This window comes from Falco peregrinus, chromosome 5 (genome assembly GCF_023634155.1).
Source record: "Falco peregrinus isolate bFalPer1 chromosome 5, bFalPer1.pri, whole genome shotgun sequence".
Lineage (NCBI taxonomy): Eukaryota > Metazoa > Chordata > Aves > Falconiformes > Falconidae > Falco > Falco peregrinus.
Window position 1 is genome coordinate 81,016,543 of NC_073725.1, and position 20,735 is coordinate 81,037,277.

At 38.9% G+C, this 20,735-nt stretch overlaps 1 protein-coding gene across 6 annotated transcripts; it reads left to right on the forward strand.

The window, feature by feature from the left end:
* The first annotated feature begins 142 nt into the window (after positions 1-142).
* Positions 143-20,714, forward strand: CCP110 (centriolar coiled-coil protein 110). 6 transcript variants are annotated; one of them, XM_027778599.2, is made up of 16 exons: positions 143-328; positions 2,759-2,910; positions 4,257-4,385; positions 5,822-7,466; positions 8,389-8,513; positions 8,657-8,840; positions 9,533-9,672; positions 10,051-10,167; positions 10,444-10,545; positions 10,825-10,941; positions 11,438-11,517; positions 12,102-12,164; positions 13,094-13,153; positions 13,728-13,810; positions 15,347-15,415; positions 18,385-20,714. In XM_027778599.2, the coding sequence occupies exons 2-16, from the start codon at positions 2,764-2,766 to the stop codon at positions 18,435-18,437; spliced, it is 3,114 nt and encodes a 1,037-aa protein (XP_027634400.2). In that variant the 5' UTR covers positions 143-328; positions 2,759-2,763; the 3' UTR covers positions 18,438-20,714. The 6 variants fall into 6 exon arrangements, with proteins under 6 accessions (XP_027634400.2, XP_055659779.1, XP_055659778.1 ...); XM_055803804.1 differs by lacking the exon at positions 143-328 and adding an exon at positions 1,246-1,507; XM_055803803.1 differs by lacking the exon at positions 143-328 and adding an exon at positions 1,751-1,900.
* Positions 20,715-20,735: the final 21 nt, after the last annotated feature.

A 20,735-nucleotide genomic window follows, 5' to 3' on the forward strand; every position in this document is an offset into this window, starting at 1 on the left:
GCCTCGCCCAGCACCAACCAATCGGCGCTCGGCCGCCACCCGCCGGCAACCAATCGGCGCCCGCCGCTCGCCCGCCTTCGGCTAACCGGCGCGTGGCAGCTGCCCCGCCCGCCGGCCGGCGCTGAGGGGCGGGTGGAGGCGGCGGAGCGCGGCAGGGGCCCAAACCGCCTGGGGTGCGCTCGGGGCGGGTGCCGCAGGAAAACGGGGTTATTGACCATAAAACATGGCGCGGGAAGAATAAGGGGTGTTAACCGAAGGAAAGGTACCGCTGCCCAGACAGTCGCGGGAGATCTGTGTGTCTGCAGAGCGCAAAGGTTTTTTTTCTCAGGTATGCCAGCAAACTAACTAGAAGTGTAATATTAGCAGTAATTTTTTCCCACGTAATTATCGCATTTCTATATACAGTGTTATATAGTGTATGCGTTATATAGCTTACTATGTGTATTATGCAGCTAATTTAGCCATTCGTGCCTGCTTACAAGCTAAACCTGAGACGACATGCTGAGGCAGCGGGGAGGGCCGAGATGCCAAAGGCCGTGGCGGGGACCCCCGTGTCCCCTGCTTGGAGAGCGGGCACCGTGCAGGGGGTACCTTCCGTGTGTCACTGTGTGTGACAGAAGTGTGAACAACTGGGAAGAATCCAGAGGAAAGAGCAACAAGACTGGGATTTTGGTGAAGGCTGAAGAATCTGCGGTTGCTCAGTCTAGAAACAGAATAGTGAAGCAGAGGAAATAGCAGTTTGTGCTAATATAAATGAGGATTTTGAGTAATTTTTTTTGTATGTGTATAATTCTTGCCAACCAAAAGTGGAACAGGCACCAAGCAATCTTTTAAGCTTTATTTATTTATTTATTGAAATAGGTGGGGTAAATATTTGTCCCATATTGTCCCAGCTGACTGTGAGCATCTCAGATACTCTTTTCTCTCTGTAGTTTTGTGCTTCTGCCAGGTGTTTTTGAAGAAAATTCAGACATATGTGTGCAGAAACATAATAAATAATGGAATGTCTAAGGTATTTAAAAATCTTTTGATAAACGACAGCATTTGTTGAGATTAAAGATGGTTTAAAAAAACCCTCAATAATATTTAATACACTGAAGAGAAAACAGATGAAGGACTTGGGTTCTTTTGAAAGAAGAACACCAGCTTTAACGTCTCTAAATGCTCACTGGAAACTAGATGGTTCCATAAATTTAAATTTGTTTCGTCTGGGCCAAGTGCTGGTAGGCAAGCATGTGTTTTCCACCTGGCCAGCCTGGTGGGTGAGGGTGACCTAGTCCTGTGGGACCAGCAGCTGGCTGCCGCCCCAGCCAGAGGGATAGGGTGACCATGGTGACACCGTGGTGCTTTCATCAAAGAGCATATTAACAAGTTCTCATGTTTATCTTTCTCATCACAGCGTGTCCAGTGAGAGCGATACCTGCTGGCGGCACACCTGTGGCCCTGCCTACACAGGGCTGCACAGCCATATGGTATTTAATGTGATAAGGCAGAACCAGGACTTTAGGTAAAGATTCCACCTGTGCTAACGCCCTGGAGGCCTGGGTGGGCGTCACTGGGGAGCGAAGCACCGTGGTGGCCTTCAGCCCCACCTCGTGCCTCTGAAAACCGGCGCTACCTTTGCCCGGGAGCTCGCCCGAAAATGCCGGATTTGTCCCGCGGGGCTGAGCGCTGGGCAGCCCGACCCCTGGCCCACCCCAGCCCCACGGCCAGGGCCTTTCCTGAGCGCCCGGCCCGGGAGGGGCAGCGCCCGCCCCGCGGAGGAGGAGCGCTGGGCCCGCGGTGCGCGCTGGGCCTCGTAGTGCTGCGGCCCGGCGGGCGGGGGCCGGGAGGCGGCGGGCGGTGCCCGGGGTGCGCGGCGGCGGGTAGCGGCCGGGCCGGGGCTCCGAGCCCCGCGCAGGTACCGGGTGGCTCGGGGGGCCGTGCCCCGGCGGGGGGGACGCGGGGGCGCCGGGCAGGGAGGGTCGCGGGGCCCAGGTCCCGGCCCCGCCGGGGCCGCCTGCTTGCCGGAGGCGGGGGTGGGCCGGGCGGCCGAGGGGAGAGGCGACCCGGCCTGAGGAGCGCTCGGTGCCCCGGCAGCCGGCTGGAGGAGGGCAGGGATCGGCCGAAGCGGTGTGCGAGGGGAACAAAAGCTCTTTAGCAGGCCTTGCCGGTGGCGCTTGGCTGTCGGTTTTACGCCGGTAGGGATGGGCAGTGTGAGATATGTAGGCTCTTTAAGGAAACAAGGTTGTAATGTATGTTTTGGTGGAGGTGTCCGCGTCTGCTCGTACAGGGACATGTCGAGGAGGAGGCTCACGGGAGTGCGACACAAATTCCTTCCAGCGCCCTAAATATAAAGGCTGGTATTGCTTTAATACTAGCTTAATTCTTTTATTTTTCCAATTTGCCGCAGTTTTATTTATTGGGTTTTTTACAGTTGATAGGATCTATCGTGGGAGACCTTAAAGGTTTAGTCTTTGATGGAAATCGTTAAGGTTATCTGTAGCATGCGTAGTTTTGCAAGTCCTGATCATGCTAATACTTGCTTTCTTCTGTACCTGTGGTCATCTTTTTTGCTCATGTATGCAGATTTTATTTTTATATGGGGGGAAAAAATAAAACAGTTTTGCAGCTTTTGCTAATGATAGGAAGAAGGGGAACTTGATTAAGTTTTCTAATGTATAATTTGCTTCTCAGAATATAGTCTTACAGAACCAGTTGTCATGCTATTTTTCGTTCATGGTATTGAAACTACATCTTACTATTCTTTGCTGCTTAGTTAACATGAAGATGGAGGACTATGAAGTATTCTGTAAGAAGCATCTTTCCAGAATCCAAGAAGAGGCAATAAAAAGAGAAATATCTTTCACTGTTCCACACAAAAATATCTCCCTCATTCAATTCCATGGAGTACCTGTGCTTGCCCCTCTGGTAAGGTTGGGGTTTTTGAGGGGTGATGGTGTTTGGTTTTTTTTTTCTTCTCTGCTAACTATGCTGTTGGTACTAGCTTTGATGTCCATCCACATGTAATGATTCTACTGAAGGTACAGCTCAGTGTGAGGTATCGTCTGGCCTGCTGCTTAGTGTATTCTAAGCATTCCTAGCCTTAATTTTACAAAGTAAAGTGGGAAAATGTACTTTTTTTCCACATTGACTACATTGGCTTTAATTTCTTGAAATTTATTATCTTCACAAGGAGAGTTAAAACTTCCCTTGTGTTTGTGGTATTAAACAGATGAATGTTACTGCTGGGCTTAATTTCATGTAGAATCATATTGACGTTCCAAATACTGAACACATGAGTTTGTTTAACAGTGTCAAAAAAAAAAAGTGCAAATAGGAAATGCTGAGATAGTTAAAAAGCTTTCAAGTAAATGTCTCTCTTGTATGTGTGTGCAGCTTTTTCTCTAATGTATTTTGCAGGTTCATCAATTATGGTAAGTCATTCTGTGCTTAATGCAGAGCCACACAGAAGTCTGTTGGTAGTTTGTGCAATAATGCAGCTGACTTCCTTCAGTGGTGGGAAGTATGAATGGAGAGACTCTCTTAACATGAATACTCAATAATCATGATATAAATATACATTGGAGACTAAATGATATATTGTAATTTTCTTCATTTACAAATGGGTGGATATTTTAAGGTTTCATAGGAGGAATACATAATTCAACTTGAGACTATTTCATTTTGTAGAACTCTGTGAAACCAATTTTTGTAGATGTAATTTTGACTTTTATCCAAACTACATATTTTAATGTTTTAAAGTAGTAACTTGGAAGACTCTCAGATTCTGGTTCTTAACAGGATCCAGAGGACTGCTTGCATATATTTCTGTCTTGTGAAATTCACCTCTGGTTCAAGAGGGCAAGTGCGAGCTAGTCCTCCTTAAGAGCTTGATAGTTTGGGTGGGAGTAGGAGGATTGGTGACAGGGGGCTCTAAACCTCCCATTTCCATAGAGGACTGAGAAAGATGTCCTACAGAGTCTTTGTCATTTGAAGTTGGTACTGTAGCCTGTAATGTTAATGCAAATTTTTTTATAAATGACCTTTTAAATAAATGTTCATTTACATATGTGCCAAGAAGGCATTTTGTGCATCTTCCATTTAAAAAAAAAATTGCTTAAAAAGAAGCTGGCATTTAAAATGTGCATAAAGTCTTGACTTCGGTGATTGTTCTGTTTTGTTCTATTGTTTTTCTTTCTAATTTATTTATGTAATTCTGTACTGAAATTTGCATTTAGTGAAATAAACCATGTTTCTTACACTATGGGTTGCAGCTTAGCCTTGAAAAGAAAAAGGAAATACAGCAATATAAACAGAAAGCACTGGACCTAGAGACCTGGAGACAGAACTGCCGGAAAAGAGCTTTATTGGATCGTGTTCAGGAGATTCTAGAAAATGTGCAGGTAGTGTTAGTCCAAAACTGAACTGCCCTGCAGCTTTACAGAAAACCTCTACTTACACATATTTTGGGAAGGTGCTGGGGTTTATGTAAACATGGAATTAATAGCAGTTAACTCTCCAGAAGCAGTATTTTCTAGTATTTCATGTTATATGACCAGATAGTTGATGATTTGGTGGTTATATCTATATTCAGTGTAACACATGGGACCTGCTTTTCACTGCTTGTTTTGGTGTATGCAAAAGCCAGACCACACCAGATGACTGACTTGCTTTTGTAACTATGTTCAAACTATGTTTGAAACAACTAGATTGTAAAAATAAATGAACAAAACCCGCGATATTAGAGCTTGCTTTATTTGCAAGCTTATGTTTTAATCAGAAAATAACCTATATTCAACCTTATGATTACAGAATTAAAATAATCTTTGCAACAGCTTATAGTTCTGTTGTGTGCTCTATAATTTTACTGCAACTGTTTTTTCTTTGCTGCTTCAATGATGAATTTAATAGAGGTTTAAATTGAAAGAGTATTAAATATGTCTAATCAAGTGGTATTATTTGTCGCTGAAACAATTGTAATACAGTCTTTAAATTAACCTGTTGCTTAAACAAGTGCAGTTAACACTGAATTTGTTGTGTTACTAAGGTGGCAGACCTTACTAGTTTGCATTGTTTACTGGGTGAGCATGGCAACAGTCATCTGGCTTGGGATTCGAAGAGCAGACCAGGAACATGTTCAATACAAAAAATATGTTGGCTTTTTTTTTCTTTCTAAAGGTGTCCCCTTGATAATTGATTTGCACAACACACAGGATAACCTATAGGATAGTTGTAGTGTAAAAATCCTTTTAAACAAATGCTGGCTAGAAGTAACATGTAATTCTCACTTAAATAAAGTTTGTCTTCCAAGTAGTTGACAAACAAAACTTCATATTTAATTGTCTCTGGATTAGTATAGAAGTGAACAAATTATTTTCACTATCTTTATTAGAAATTATGCTGATTTGTTCTTAGCTGTCTATAGGTTAGACAATGAAATTTTATTTACAAAATTCTATGCTGAAATTTTTCAGTTTTATATAAACAGGTTTTCATATTTTAAGGGATCTTGCAAGATAATTCGAAGCCATAAAATTAATCAACTATATTCAGACTATCTTATGAAGAAAAGAGCATCTTTGCATTCAGATACTTGGTGTCAGTAAAATTTCTGAATGGGCCATTAGTCAAATCTATATTTTAATTCCAGTAATCTCTTTCTCATTGCAGAGAGCAAGGTATTGTAAGTAATTTGTAGGAAACTGGTAACAGTTGAACTGAAAATTTTTATTGATTTTAAGGTGATAGCATTCTTTTTTTTTTTTTTAATTCAAGTGAGGCTTGCAAGAATCTGAGATTTCATCAAAAATATCTGATTATTTTCAATTTTTATTTGCAGATCAGGAAAGGACCTGGTGTGGGTGATGTGAAGGCACAGGAGGCTGAGAATACTTGCCCTGATTCAGATTCAAAAGCTTCAATTGACTTTGCGCCTCTATCAGATGTCAATTTTTCCTGTTCTCCTGAAAGGCACGGTTCCACAGAGCTTGAAAAGACACCAGAACTTACGCCATCAGATACTACTGGGCAGGTGACATCAAATGTGACAGAAGTAGTTAAAGCAGCAGAAGAAAATGTTTTTTCAAAGCAAAGTGACAGTTGCTTCTCAAAAGATATACCTTGTCCAAGGGCTGCATCTCCTGACCATGTGAATAATAAGCTTGCGTCACATGCTTTGCAAAAGCAACAGGGACTAGGAGGGTCGCCATCAGACGAGGAAGTCCAAGATCCATATGTAATGAGTCTTCAGAACCTGATGAAGAAATCTAGAGAGTACATAGAGAAAGAGCAAACCAAGCGTAGCTCAAAAAGTAATTCAAAGAGGAGTATGAATGAAAGTCATTCAGATAAAGAAAATGATGGTGTTAAAACATCTGACTCTGTGAAAGAAAGAACAAAGCCTACAGGCAGAGGTTGCACTGCTCTGACACTTGATAAACCCAGTCTTAATAAATCGAATGCCCTTCTCCAGGGTGCCTCTACTCATACAAATAACACAAGTATGTCCACTTTTTCCAGTTTTTCTAAAGTGGACATACCTACAAGAGTTGGAACACCCCCACTGGTGGATTCGGATTCAGATGAAGAGTTTAAAAAGACTTCTATGTTTGATCGTGACAGTAGCATTGTCAGGAGCCTCACAGGCTCTTATGCCAAATTGCCGAGCCCAGAGCCAAGCATGAGCCCTAAAATGCACCGAAGGCGCCCAAGACCTTTATCAATGGGACATATCATTATAAATAACCCTGTGAATGCCTACGAGTTAAGTCCTAAAGGCAAGGGTAGAGCGATGGATTTAATCATGCAAGATATTGCAGATAAAAATAATGTGTCTGAATCGGTGCCAAAGTTCATGGTGGACTTCACTATGATTTGCCCTAGCAGAGTTCCTGGTGTCAACAGGAATTCTTCAGGCCCTTGTGATGGGTTGGGCGTTGGCAAACCGAATCGCCATTCCTTTGGGCACTTGGAAAGCAAAGGAACGTTGTCAGCTACAGTGGAGGGACAGGTAGTGATGGACAGCAGAGGACCATATAAAGTGGAGACTAGTACTAATATTGTAGCTCCAAAGTTGAATGAGCCATTTGCCAGCAGTCAGTCCACAGTAACACAGAAGCTTCTAGCTGTGAATGAAACCAAACCGTCCACTCTGCTAGAAAATGCTAAATGTAACTCCCCAGTGGAACTCAATAAATCTTATGATGTAGAAAACCCATCCCCGCTACTGATGCAGAGCAAGACTATGCGACAGCAGATGGACACTCCAAGTGTTTCCCCAGCAAACGAGCAGTTTCTAGAAAATAATTTTGAAAAGGTAAAACGTAGACTTGATTTAGACACCGACAACTGCCAAAAAGAAAACGGTCCCTGCATTCTAACAGTTGGAATGGAAGAACAAGAGAAGCAGTGGTTGCAAGAACAGAAATACCCTGGGGGATCAGTTTACATTACCAAGAATGCAGCCTCTGATGCTATGGGAAAAGGTAAAAGATTTCCTGTAGTTGAGGGGTTTTCTTAAACTTATTTCTCAGTTAATAAATATTTTAGAAAAAACCTCAACGGTCATTGATGTTTGTAAGTATGTATATATATAAAAAGGCTAAAATTTTATTGATTGTAAATTACCTTTTTTCAGTAACTTAATTATTTATCTAATTTCCAATGACAAATTCAGAAATTCAGCTTGCTACTTGAGCCATCTTTAACTGCTACAGAATGGAGTAATTGCTATCTTAGGAGTAGCTTGGAGTCAAAACTCATTATAACGGTTTCTCGTAACTTGGTTAAACAATTTCTGAGGAAACATCAGCTAGAACATTGTGTATCAGTTTTGTGAATTCTGTACTTATTCTCAAGGGTATTGTTTGACAGTACAAATATTGATTTCCCATTTGTAGAAATTGGAATTTAGTTTTACTAAGAAAATTATGTCTTATTCTATGAGGTCTAAATAAGACTACTAAAAGAAAAGATAGCCTATGTAAGTTAAAAGAAAATACCTTTTAATGGGTTGCAAATCACTATATGGATAATTTCTCTGAATTGCGAAACTGTTAGATCTGTATGTGTCTCTATCAAATCAAGCTGAAGTGGCATAAATAATTTTAATTCACTCAAGCAAGTATACGTATCCTATTCTTACAGCTAGATTTTTTGTGTCCTTATTTTAATAAAGGCTTACATGGTGTTAATGCTGTTCCATTCCCATGCTTATCTCACAAATATGAGCATGCAGATATTTTGAAGGACTGTAGTAACTGATGAGGTAGTGGAAACCTGATATCACACAATAGGTTGTACTTTTTCACTGACGATGCAAGTTATTCCTGTTAAAAGCATGTATGTCTGTGACAAAGATCATGTAAATTTATTTAATACTTGATTCTTTGTAATGTATCTTCTCAGATGATATTTTAAAAACTAAAATGTTGGCCTTTGAAGAAATGAGGAAGAGACTTGAAGAACAGCATGCACAACAACTGTCGATTCTGATAGCTGAACAAGAGAAAGAACAGGAGAAATTGCAGAAGGTAAGGTAGAAAGAGGAAAATTCTACGCAAAGGGCATGTGTGTTGTAATGCAGTTTGTTCGGAAGCAGTTGATTTTAAAATGTATATTCTGTTGCTTCACAGAGTTAGAAAAACAGTCCCATAGTTCATTCTTTCTTTTGTAGGAACTGGAAGAGCAGGAGAGAAAGCTGACAGGAAAGAAGGTTGCTACAACAGAAATAGAAATTTCCAAAGTGAATATTAACAGTAGAATGGAGTTGGAGTGGAGGAAAAAAAGTGAAAGTGGCTTGCTGGAAAGTGTGCAGTCCCAGCTGAAGACAGTCCATAATGCAAACTCAACCAGCATTGGTAAAACTGAGAGGATAGAACATAGATTAAATGTTGTGATATGTTTTGCTTTAGTGCTTAACTGTACCGGCTGCCCCACTGTATTGATAAATATTCCTGTTCTAGGGCACTTGCTGGTCAGGATATGTGGTGTGGGCAGCTGCTGCTTTCAGCTGTTGACAGCATACGTAAAACCAATTTGCATTGAGTCTTTGTCTAGCTGGCAATTAGTGTGGTTTCATCTATCCTTTTACTGTTCCATGTATTACATTTGTTTTATAATTATTATAGGGCATATTTGAGGAAAACAAGCTAAGAGTAAACTTATCAGAGATCAGAGGCGAGGATGTCTGCATCATGTCACAAAAGGTTCACCCTTACGCCACGAAGCTGTGCAGCAGTGGGCCAGGCATTCTCATTTGTGTAGAAGCATTAGAGGGGCTCTGCCAAGGGGTCTTGACTGCAAGGAGGTACAGCTATAGCTGATGGGACACCTCTCACCTGTTCCAGAACGCTGTGAAATTTTTTGATTTGTCTTCTGTTTAGCAAAATTTGCTAGGAAATGAATCAGAAATATTCAGGTTGCTTCTTGCATATAATTGACCTTGTGAACAAAGCTGCTTGCTACCTCTGAGCTGAGTGTATGTGCACCCATAGTCATTAATTTATGGACAGAAGTCTGTGTTGAACTGTATATTCTGCTTTCCATGCAGGTTTTGCTCATGCTACAACGCCTAACGCCTTTGCTTCCACAAGTGAAACTTCCTTCTTTCTCTGGGGTCCATCAGGTAGTGGAGTTATAAAAACTTCAGTGTCTAGGCCAAGTAACAGGATCAAAACTAGGTGGACTCAGGTAAGGAGGAAAAAAAAAAAAGATTTATTTATGGTTTAAAAAGCTGTCTAGTTCTTGTAAGAAACTAGTTGCTTTCTAATAGCTGTGCAGTAATAAATCTCACAGAAAAGTTTAGTATCCCCAATGTAGTATTCCTATATTGACTTTGATTACACAGGAGAACTGTATAGGATATTTTTCTTGCAAAATAATCATATAACAATATATTGCTTCTGCTAATTTAATACCATGGTGGGTACTTGTGGCCTAGCCAAAACGTTATCAACAGCTTGTTTCTTACTTGGAAACTTATGTCACATGATTGATGTTATTTGAGAAATAATTTGTAATTCTTGCTTTTTCAATCAAATGTTTAGAAAACTCTTCTCTTCTTTTAAGGTCTTCAGTCCAGAGATACAAATGAAGTTTGATAAGATCACTGCTGTGGCAAAAGGGTTTCTCACTCGTAGACTTTTGCAGACAGAAAAACTGAAACATCTTAAGCAAACTGTAAAAGTAAGATCAGCATTTTATATTATTCAGTTTCTACTACTGGTTGTTGTTGTTGTTCCTGTCCTCAATTGACAGATGAAATCGTGCATTTTCTGCTTTCAGAAGCATTTGGAAATGTCCTGTCATGTGAGCATGTTTGAGTGCTGCGTTGCTCTAATGTCATAAGGTCCAAGTCAAACAGAATATTATATCCTACATGTACATTTTGTAAGAATTGCTTTGTTGTGAAGGATTATGCTCCATGCTTGGTGCTTAATCTTATTTTACTGTCTTTCCCAGGATACTATGGAGTTCATTAAAAATTTTCAGTCTGAAGCTCCGTTAAAAAGAGGAAGTGTTTCAGCACAAGATGCATCCCTTCATGAAAGAGTAATGGCTCAGGTGACTCAATTTAATCTTTTTTTTCCCTCCGCCCCTTAACCATTCTGCTTTTGTAGTATAAATATCTAAAACCTTCACAGTGGCTTTTTTTAAAGTAAAAAATTTAAACTGTGGCTGTGAAGAGAAGATTCCATTTTTGTGCTGACACATTAAGAGAGATTTCAAAATTATTTTTCAAGTGTTTTGTTTAGACTGAAAGTAAGAAGAGCTTGATGATCAGAACCATGGGAATGTTAACTTGACTGGATATTTTATTAATATTTTAATTATTATTTCCAGCTGCGAGCTGCTCTGTATGACATTTATGACATCTTCTTTACGATGGAGGCATCAGAAAGAATGAATATTCTGCGTCATGATCGTGAAGTTCGTAAAGAGAAGATGCTCAGGCAAATGGTGTGTTATATTCAAGAGAATGTAAACTGTTTTAAGACTTTACTGTATCATTTTGCTTTTAAGGATTCTTCCTCACCCAGGAAAAAGTTTTTTAAATCTAAATTGTTGTTTAATTATGCTTCTGTAGGTAACTTCCTTGAAATATAAAAAAAGCGGTTGGTGCAGTAGGAGATTATTCTGTTGAAACTTTGAATATGTGGATGTATAAAAATCAGAATGGAAAACATGATGAAAGTAATAATAAGTGCATAACAAGAATTTGTTATGGCACACAAACCTTTTTAGTCTGGTAATATAAGGAAGATCCTTTAGTTTTAAAAAAGAAAAAAACCCTTGAGTTTAGCCTGAATGTGAACTTAGTACTGAAAACACACTGTTGGTTTTGTTGTTTGGGGTTTTTAAAAATTTTATTTCTCTTAAGTAGAGGTAGGCCAGGTAGGGTTAAGCTCAATAAGAGGAGTAACTAGTATTATTGTTGGTTCTTTTGCTTTTTTAGGATAAAGTAAAGAGCCCAAGAGAGAGAGCAACACTTTCAACAGCTACACAGAAGTCTCTGGACAGGAAAAAGTACATGAAGTATGTTAAGTTCTCCCTTTGTGGTGATCAGGGGCAGGGTGCAAAGGATGAGTAGGGAGCATTGGAAATAGTGAAATGTGTTTGGAGTAACAGCTTTTTGCAAACTAACACCACTCCTAGGAAGAATCAATAAAAAAATTGTCTTCAGGTGTATGGTGTCTTACCAATAGCAGTTCGCTCTTTACTTAAGAGATACTGTTTGTATGGGAGAAAAACGTTTGTTCTACGTTGTGCATTTGTGCTCTATTCCAGGGGTGAGCACTTAGTTTATTGTTGATTTTATATATTGTAAAAAGTGCTCCAAGTTATTTATCAGTCTTTCTAAAGAGTGTAGCAATAGGGATACATTATTGGTAGAAAAGTTTTTTTGGGGCATGGTAGCCAGCATTATCCTGCAACACAAGTGGACTGAACGGTTGTGTCACACTTGCTTGTGAGTACAAAGTGATAATCTGTAGTGCTGCTCTGGCAGTATTACATGTAGATGTCGATCCTGTTGTAGGTTTTCTCTTACTGTTTCTGTTTAAGACCTAGAATGATGATTTTAGAATTTAAATATGTTTCAATACTTTTTATTTCTTTAGGGCTTCAGAAATGGGAATGCCCAGTAAAAAAATAATCATAAAACAAAAATCTCCTGAAAGCCGGTGAGTGAAGATTACTTGCATTAGGATGCCTTTGAAGAACTGCCTTATAGTAATAGATTCTTTGATCTGCACTGCTGACTTGCCATCAGTCAGCTCAATTCCTGCCCCTAATATGACAGACAGTAATTAAATTTGTTTTAGCATGATCTGAGAGATGGTTTTATTAGCTCATTAGAAATTACAAAAGATTCAGTTCTGAAATTTTATTTTCAAAAATTATTTACTGATGGCTTGAAATCTCTGTGTTCAGGTTCAAGGTTTTTCTCCGAGATACACTATTAGAATCTCTTAAGCTTCTGTTTGGCATATTACTTCTCTTAACACCCTTTACTTTGCCATGTAATAATTGATATGCTTATCTTTAGAAAGCTGTCAGACAAGAAGTGACTTTCTGTTGTGAAGTAAAGTTCTTGCTCTTAGGTTGTGTGATTGTTTGCTTAGATCACAGAAGTCAGGGTTCAGTACTTGCTGTTCAGGAAGACAGCAGCTGTTCTATGAGGCTTGTCTGCACCTTTTTCTAGTGTAAAGAGTCAGATACCTGGCAACTCTGAAAAACAGTTTTTGTGCCGTGCTTACCCAAAAGTTTTGAACAAGTGCTATCTATTAATACAGTTCAATCTTCAATGACTAAATTTAAGCAATTCAGTCCTTTTTTCCAGTATGTTCTTATCAATGACTAGAAACCCAAGGCACTGTTCAGGGAGTTTTCTCGATGTGCTTTTTTATATGTTTCAAATAGTGGAAATAGTAATCCTATTCTGGGATTTTAATTCCTGCCACTTTTGCCTACATGTCGTCTGCATTACAGAACCCATTAGCCTTTCTGAATTTTTTTAATGTGAAACAGCATGCATAATTCAGTATTCCTTATGAGATATTTGTTTCTTAAAGACAGGAAGAAGCACTAATAAAAAATTGTGTTTTAACAGTGTACTTCAACCAAATCAAGGACAGAATGCCCCAGTTCATAGACTGCTATGCCGACAAGGGTAAGAGCACAGCATGTTTATAGTCTTAAAGATGACAGTAAATGTGAAGTGCAAGAGCACAGTGATTCCTGAATAATATTTACACATACTGGTGCAACTGTTGTTCAAAGTAAAAATAGTTGCTTCTCACAGTATGTTGAGAGAGTGATGAAGCTTTGTTTTACCCTATACTGCAAGAAAATATTTAGTGTTCTCATCCTCTTGTGTATTGTCTTCATGTACACTGTGTTCCAACATTTCTATTTGTAACATTCATTTCATGAAGCTTTGCTTCCACTTAATGAAATATCTGTATTTTTAAATGTAGACTGTAATGCCACAGTATCTGAACTGAATCAGTTTCTTGACTAGAATTTAAAAAATATGTTCATGGGGAGATGTCCTCCTATTTAATGTTATCTACGTAAACCATAATAACATCAGTAGGAATTGTACACGTACTCAGGAGGAGGTTCTGTGGAACACGATAAGAATGTTTCCATGCCAAACACAGTTTGATAGTGTCTTTATATTTTTAGATACAGCCTTTCAACTTTGTTGCAAGTGACTTATTAACTCTTTTATATTTAATTAGAACCCCTAAGACCTCAATGAAGGGGGTTGAGCAAAATAGAAAGAAGGCCTCAGAGAGCAGAGTGTCTAACAAAGCTGTTTCAGGTGTGTAGAAAATTGGTGTTTGGATCTTATAGTAAATAAGTTACTAGTATCTAGAAAAAGTAAACGGACAATATGTTGTTTTCCTTTTCTTGTGCACCTGCTTTGCTATGTCTTAAATCTAACCTATCTCTTTAATCAAACATGTGCTGGTAACTTAACCATCCACTTTCAAATTCTATAAACACAGGATATAGAATGTACTGCACAGCTCATTTGCTTTCACTCACCAGATGCCCAGTCATTAAACAAGCTTGCCAGATATATTCACTGTAACTGTTTGAGAAGCTAATAGTAGTCAAAATAGAATTGGATTAGAACCTTGATGTCATTTGCTTCTTAGTTCTGGACACGTGTAACTTGTCTTCAACATGAAGCCTACAGAAAGGACAGGAAGGGTGGTTTCGGACTTACCAGTGGGCGCCCAGTCATCATACTAAAATTATATGTGTTACTGTAGCATCTTACAAAATGTTTGAGTCATAATGACCCAGTTTTCAAAGTGGAGTATTCCTGTGCATACATACAGAGATTACTGATTGGTTACCTGTTACTAAAAAGGTTTGATAATTGTATGAAAGCGCTCAGTTTCCAGCCTGTTCAGGTATGAAGGGAATAAAACACTATGGAGCATCTTACACAAATTTTAAATTTCTTAAGTGACAAACCTTTATTTATCAAAAGGTAAAATGATTTTTAGGTTTTAAAAGTGTTTAAGATCTTAATTACACTTTGTTCTCAAATAAGAGTTCCAGAAGTCAAGTACAAAAATTGGGAGTTTTGGGGCTCAATAAGGCAAATTTATAATGTGGTAGGATTTCAACTTTTTTTCCATAGTGACCTGAATTATATTTAGCTATCAAGCATAAAACCTGTCCTGTAAGGTAAATTCTTATTTATTACTGCCCTGGAGCAATGCTGGCAGAGGGTGTCTGTAAGTTTTAGTGCAGGAGTGTTTGGGCTTTTTGTAGCACTTTATGAAGTCAAGACAGGTGGCCATAGAAGGATGTATTGTAAATAACCATGCATACATATCTGTACCATTTAAGTTTGAAGAGAGGAAAATGAAAAAGCAAGCAATGAGATTAGAACCAAGGTTTGTTCATTTATTTTTCTGTTACCATTTCTCTCAGCAGTACTGTCACCACTGAAATGGAGCAAAGCAGTTCAGCTGCACCCAATGGCACTAAAGAAAAATGAGCAGAAGCAGTAATACTCTCTGAAATATAAAGAAGAAAATAAAGTAGAGCAATACCATTTTAGCAACCAGAGCTAGCCATTAAGACAAGTTTTTATTGGCAAGTTTGCAAAATTGCATCTGGTATTAACTAGTGAATGAAGGTGCTGAAGAGCAGGGACAACAAAACAGGCAAGACCTCTACCAGTGACAGTATTGCAGAGGTGGTGAAAGAGTAGGAACGTAATGGTGGTGTCAGTGTCAAGTTTAGCACTGATGTGAGATTTGGATGCCATCCCCAATCTCATATAATTCATGCTCAGCTCGTAATAATCTACAGTGTTTTTTACGTTTGCATCCAGCATCAGGCATCCAATTAAAGCATTCTTTCTCAACTCTTCTGTGTTGGCAGTCTGTGCTGCTCTTGTTAGGTAAGTCCCCGAGTTTCTCTCAGTCATAATTAAGTCATGACAGTTGATTCTTGACAAGGAAAAGAATCCTTTGAGATATCTCTAGATTTCTCTTTGCCTTTCCTTATTGCCATTTGTGGAATATTGGAAAGCTATTTAATGCCTCTGTGGTGGCTGGGTTGGAACTTAAAGCAGATGCATCTAACCAATTGTATGCTGCCTAGTTCTGGTTGCACAACATAACCTCATTTAGTGTTTGGACATTGTACGTGTTCCCATGGTGTAATACCAATAGATCCATATGCTCCTTTATAAATAAGTAGACTACTAAATGTTGTCTATTCATTTAGTTGCACTAAATGAATAGAAATGCATTCTGAAATTATTAGATGGGGAACACTTGGTGTGAAAGAAATCATCTCCATAGTTTTGTGATAATGAAAAAACCCTGAAGAATACATTTAAACAGAACATGGTTTTCTTTATATATGGATAAACTGCAAATAGTGAAAGGCTTGGCAGTATGTTGAATAGGGTTTTTTTGTTAGTTTGTTTTTTTTTAAATGTTTTTTGGAAGTGATAAAAGTGTCTTGTTCAAGAGAGATCCTTGAAAGTCATCTGCAGTGAGGCAAGAGGTTCTGTCTTGGAAAGACCATAGGCAGAGAAACTCTAATCTCAAGTCAATTTTAAAAGAAAATGTAAAAAGCCAAAGAAATGCCTATGCTTCTCTTCTTTAAGTAGAAGTTGAGTATGTCAGAAAACAAAGACTTGCAGCAGTGGCTTGGTCTAGGTAATGCAGAGATTTATTTATGTCTGCTGTACTCCTAACTCATAATATTTTGATTTGTTTGTCTTCATTCATCCCTGACTCCTAATTAAATTGTGCTTATTAGAGGGGCAAAAGGGAAAGAGGGTGAGTAGAATACTGCGATTATAAATACATTCAAATTAGACATGAGTCAAACCCTCAGAAGAAAACAATGATGTACTCATCTAGCTTCTCTTTTTTTCTTTCTGTTCCATTCTTCTGATTTGTTGTTTTAAATTCTGTCTGCAAAGTGCTTGGTAGCTTTAATACCACTCTGATTGTTGCCTTTTTCTGGCAAGAAGACATTTCATTTAGGAATCGGCTGACAATCCTTATTTTAGTTTTTGTTCTTTTGTACTCCTTCATTCCAGAGTTCTGTGCTAAAGAGAAAAGTATGAACTAATACATCCTTAAAGAGTCTTATATGTTGATTTTTTTAAAAAAAATATTTTTTTATTTAAAGTATTTTAAATAGGACCAACATGTTTAGTCAGTAGCCTGTGAGCTGTGCCAGGCAGGGCATTTAATGGGGTCTGATTGTGTTAGAAGGTGGTTGAGATCAGGCTGCTGCTACAACTAGACCTATTCATCTCCTTGGTGTCCACCCAGTCTGAGTCAGCGGTGTGGAAAAGAATGATGAGGCATGAGCCGCACACGGTGTTTGGGTGGCAGCAGCACTTGGCCAAGCATGGTCTTTCCTGCGTGCCTGTCCAGGCTGGGCAGGGAGCAGATTGCCCGTGTGAGGTGGTTTGTGCTGTGAAGTGTGTTAGCGTTCAGGCCAGCGCTTAAGGAAGACGTCAGACTTGCTGTGTATGAATAGCAGGTCAATTGTATGTCGCAGGAGAGGCCTCATGTAATTGCTCCTCTGCCACTGGAAAAGGTTGGGTGATAATTGTATTCAGAAAGTCTGTTAAGTCTTTTTAATAAAATTTGGCTTCCAATTCCTTAGTCTAGATTGCTGGGTTTTTTTACACTTCCTTTTACTGTCCTATTATGTATGTGAGGTTTTTGTAGAACTTGGAGTGCACTTGAGGAGAGTGAAGAGGTAGTGTTAAGTCACTAATAAAGCATCGTGCCTGTCAGCCTGGTTGTTTGTCCCATGAGATCACAGGTGAGCTGAAGGGTACAGCACTGGTGAGAATGCCTTTTTGTTTAGTGGGAAACGAGTGTTCACATGGGAGGGACCCTGCTGTGGTAAGGTCTCTGTGGGCATTTCCAAAGCTGCTTTGCACTGTGCTGAATGTAGCCCTTGGGCACCTGTAAGTAACTACTGCAACTCTGACAAAGAGTAACTGAAGAGTCTAAAAAGGACTGGCACTTCCTTTGTCACGTTCATTTAATTGCCTGGTAATTATTTCTTTTCCATGGCTGTCTTCCATTTCCACTGCTCTGCACCATGTGGTATGATTGTCACTGCTTTGTGTAAGTGTTTGCTCACATTGCTGGACACTTCCAATAATTGCCTGAACCTAACAAATGCTGAGTTGTGCTAGTTTTTAGCAGCCTGCAATGCTAAACCCTTATTACTGGAAGATACTTGTGCTATGCATAGCACAATATGGCTTTCAAAAATATATATATGTATGTATGTATATATTTGTTCCATGTAGAAAGACTGATCTATTTATTGGGGTTTTTTAATACTTGAGCAGCTTTCCTTTTATAAGAGCTCTGCCTCATGACTTTATTCATACTGCGCTTTTAATTCTGGTTGTGTATATCAACTTATGGAAACTTACAAATGTCTCTTGGCAGCTGGGGAAAAGGAAAGATTTATTTAAAATATCTGACTTGTATATTTTTTTTAATTGCTACTTTGTTTAAAAGTAGTACATAGCATAATTAATCTCTTGGTGATGTGACAGTCTTATCTTCTAAAAACTTCAGAGTTGTAGATGTTTTAGAGTAGCAGAAAAGATGGAATTACTTGAGGAAGGAAATACTATAAAATGCTGTTACTTTCAAACCTATAGGTAGTTCTTGTAAGGCGTTTTGGATGTAAAATTATGAAAACAGTAATTTTAGAAATAGAAAGCAGTCATTTTAGAAATAGCCACTGAATATATTAAACTGCTTAAAAAATATTTGTCTTAAACTTTTCCAGCTATTTTTGTTGGATAATCCTGTTACAAAACCTGGTACTACCGATTGTGAAATGGTAATGTTTCTACTTCACTTTTAGGAGCATATGCAGGAAGAACCCAAAGAAAGAAGCCAAATGTTGTGACAATTTAAGACGACAGCACTCGCTGGGATAAAATGGCTGTTTTTTAATGATGGCATTCTCAGTACTGATTCAAATACATATGCGTATAGAAGATGCAGTATATTTAGAAATTATAAACGTTGTCATTTCCAGACAATGACACAATAATACTGATAATACAATATAATACAATATAATACAATTATATTGAAGTAATAAAGGGCTTTGAAGCTCTAAGACTTGTGGAAAAATTGCATGTTAAAACTTACTATATATTCATACTACTGTGTATACATAAGATTCATAATCTTGTTTATTTAAAGACCACCACAGGGCACTATTAAGTTGACTTTTTCACTTGCTCTTATCCTTGTGTCTGACATATGCTTTTTGCATTACTTAGAATTGCAACTTCTGTGTATGATTGCCACCATAAGTTGTGTGTATATATTTTTGGTTTCATACCATAAAGTTAAAGCAGTTAAATAAGGGGGGGGGGGGGGGGGGGGGGGGAACCCACCTTAATTCAAACAAAACCAAGCTCCTACATCAGTGAAATTTGTCAGCAGCCTTTTTGAATGTACTTTCTGTATGAATGAGATTTACCTCAGTAAAAGGACTAATGGCCAAAATGTTTTGCGTTTCTGACTTGGACAGAGGTGGATCCAGATCAGCTGCTGGGCAGACAGACGAACTGAAACTGCATGTCTGTGCTGTGGTAGATCAAACCACTGTGCTGAAAGAGTCCTAGGATATTTTTTTTCCTTGCTGTTTACTACATTTTCCTAGGGAAATAACTTTTGGCCAATATGAGGAGAAGTGTACGTACTACAAAAAATTCTGAAGGCAAGATTTTAATTGTTTTACCATTTTAGACTTACAAATGATTGTCCATAATAATAATTCAGATCTTACGTTTCATTGATGGCAGTTGCAGTTTTTCTGAGCAGTTTCTTTTCTACTGTGATCCAACAGGCTCTTATACTGAAACCATGATTTTGGGGGGAATCCCTACCAAATCCCAACAAACACACTCTCGTATTTATGAAACTCATAACATTAGAAGGTCATGCTCTTATTTTACCTTAGTCTTCCTAGTGATGGATATTATCCTTCAAGTTGAGGGGAGCAGAATTCTGTAACTTACTGTAATGAACTTGGGACATGATGTTAACATTCAGAGTCCAAGAGAGAAAAGCTTGGCTGTAAGTCTTCACAGTGCTTACTCTTTTGTTCAGTAACAGTAGTAGTAGAGAACTGACAATGGGAATGTGAAATGGGTTATGTTTTATTACTTCCCCAGTATGGGTACAATGCAGCACCCTAACTTTGGAGGCTTTGTAACATGTTGACATGGTTATAAGAGAAGACTGACTGAAAATTTGGTTGTGTTAAACAGTCGGCATGGAAGAGAGACATGAATGGTGGGATGAGGAGAGTCTTCATTGGCAGTGATGCATGAGTTGGTTTGCTTGTGGCATTAGTTGGGGCTTTTATGTCCCCCCAAGTCTGTCCTCTGCAGCTAGTGACATCAGTAAGTTACCCAAATTGCATACTTGGGGAAATGGCAGAATTGCTGCCAGAACACTTTGAAGAATGACACTGCTCGGTGGCTCTTTACCATGGTGTTTCTTTGAAAGTTTAGGTGGCGGGTGTGTGTGTGTTCCTCTAACGGTGTACATTTAGGAGTTTACACCAGGTGGAGGGCCTGCCTCTCAAACAAACACTGTGGTTCTCTGAAATTTCAGACATAATACAGAAAATGCCCGAGGCAAGCTTCCTACTCACCCAGTATGGCTTCCCGGCTTTCCTTAGGAGTAGAAAACACCTCAAGAGGAGGAAAAAATTTGGAGTAACCTGTGTCACAGGTGACAAAACGTGCTGTTGATATACCCGTGCTAAAGATCGATGTTTTCCAAGGATGTTTTATGTGCTGTATTTATTATTAGCATAGGCAAGGTGTCGATGTCGGGATAGGTTTAGCTGAAGCGCTAGTGCAGTGGCTGCCCACCTGCGGCTGTCACGTCAACCCCTTTTGCTTTAAGCATGCCTCCACTACCTGTAATAAAACATCGTAGCACAGTTTTTTTTAACTTTCATGAGGCCTTTCTCTTGACAAGTGCCAGATTTTGGGTTTGTACTTGATGTTTTGTATTTATACCTATTTAATTTAATCTTTTTATTTCGCGTGGAGTTGTGATATCGTTATAAAAGTGTATTTATTTTTGTACTTTTATTTCATTTTCACCAGTCTTGCTTTTTACTCAAAACATACTGCATAATAAACGTTAAATCTTTAAAAAAGAGCGGCATTTCTTCTTCTTTTT

Excerpts from the sequence above, each read along its gene's own strand:
- CCP110 (XM_027778599.2), top strand. The coding sequence starts at position 2,764 with ATGAAGATGGAGGACTATGAAGTATTCTGTAAGAAGCATCTTTCCAGA. Across the intron at positions 11,518-12,101 it reads GACAGGAAAAAGTACATGAA|GGCTTCAGAAATGGGAATGC; the intron begins GTATGTTAAGTT and ends TTATTTCTTTAG. Across the intron at positions 15,416-18,384 it reads GTCTGTGCTGCTCTTGTTAG|GAGCATATGCAGGAAGAACC; the intron begins GTAAGTCCCCGA and ends CTTCACTTTTAG.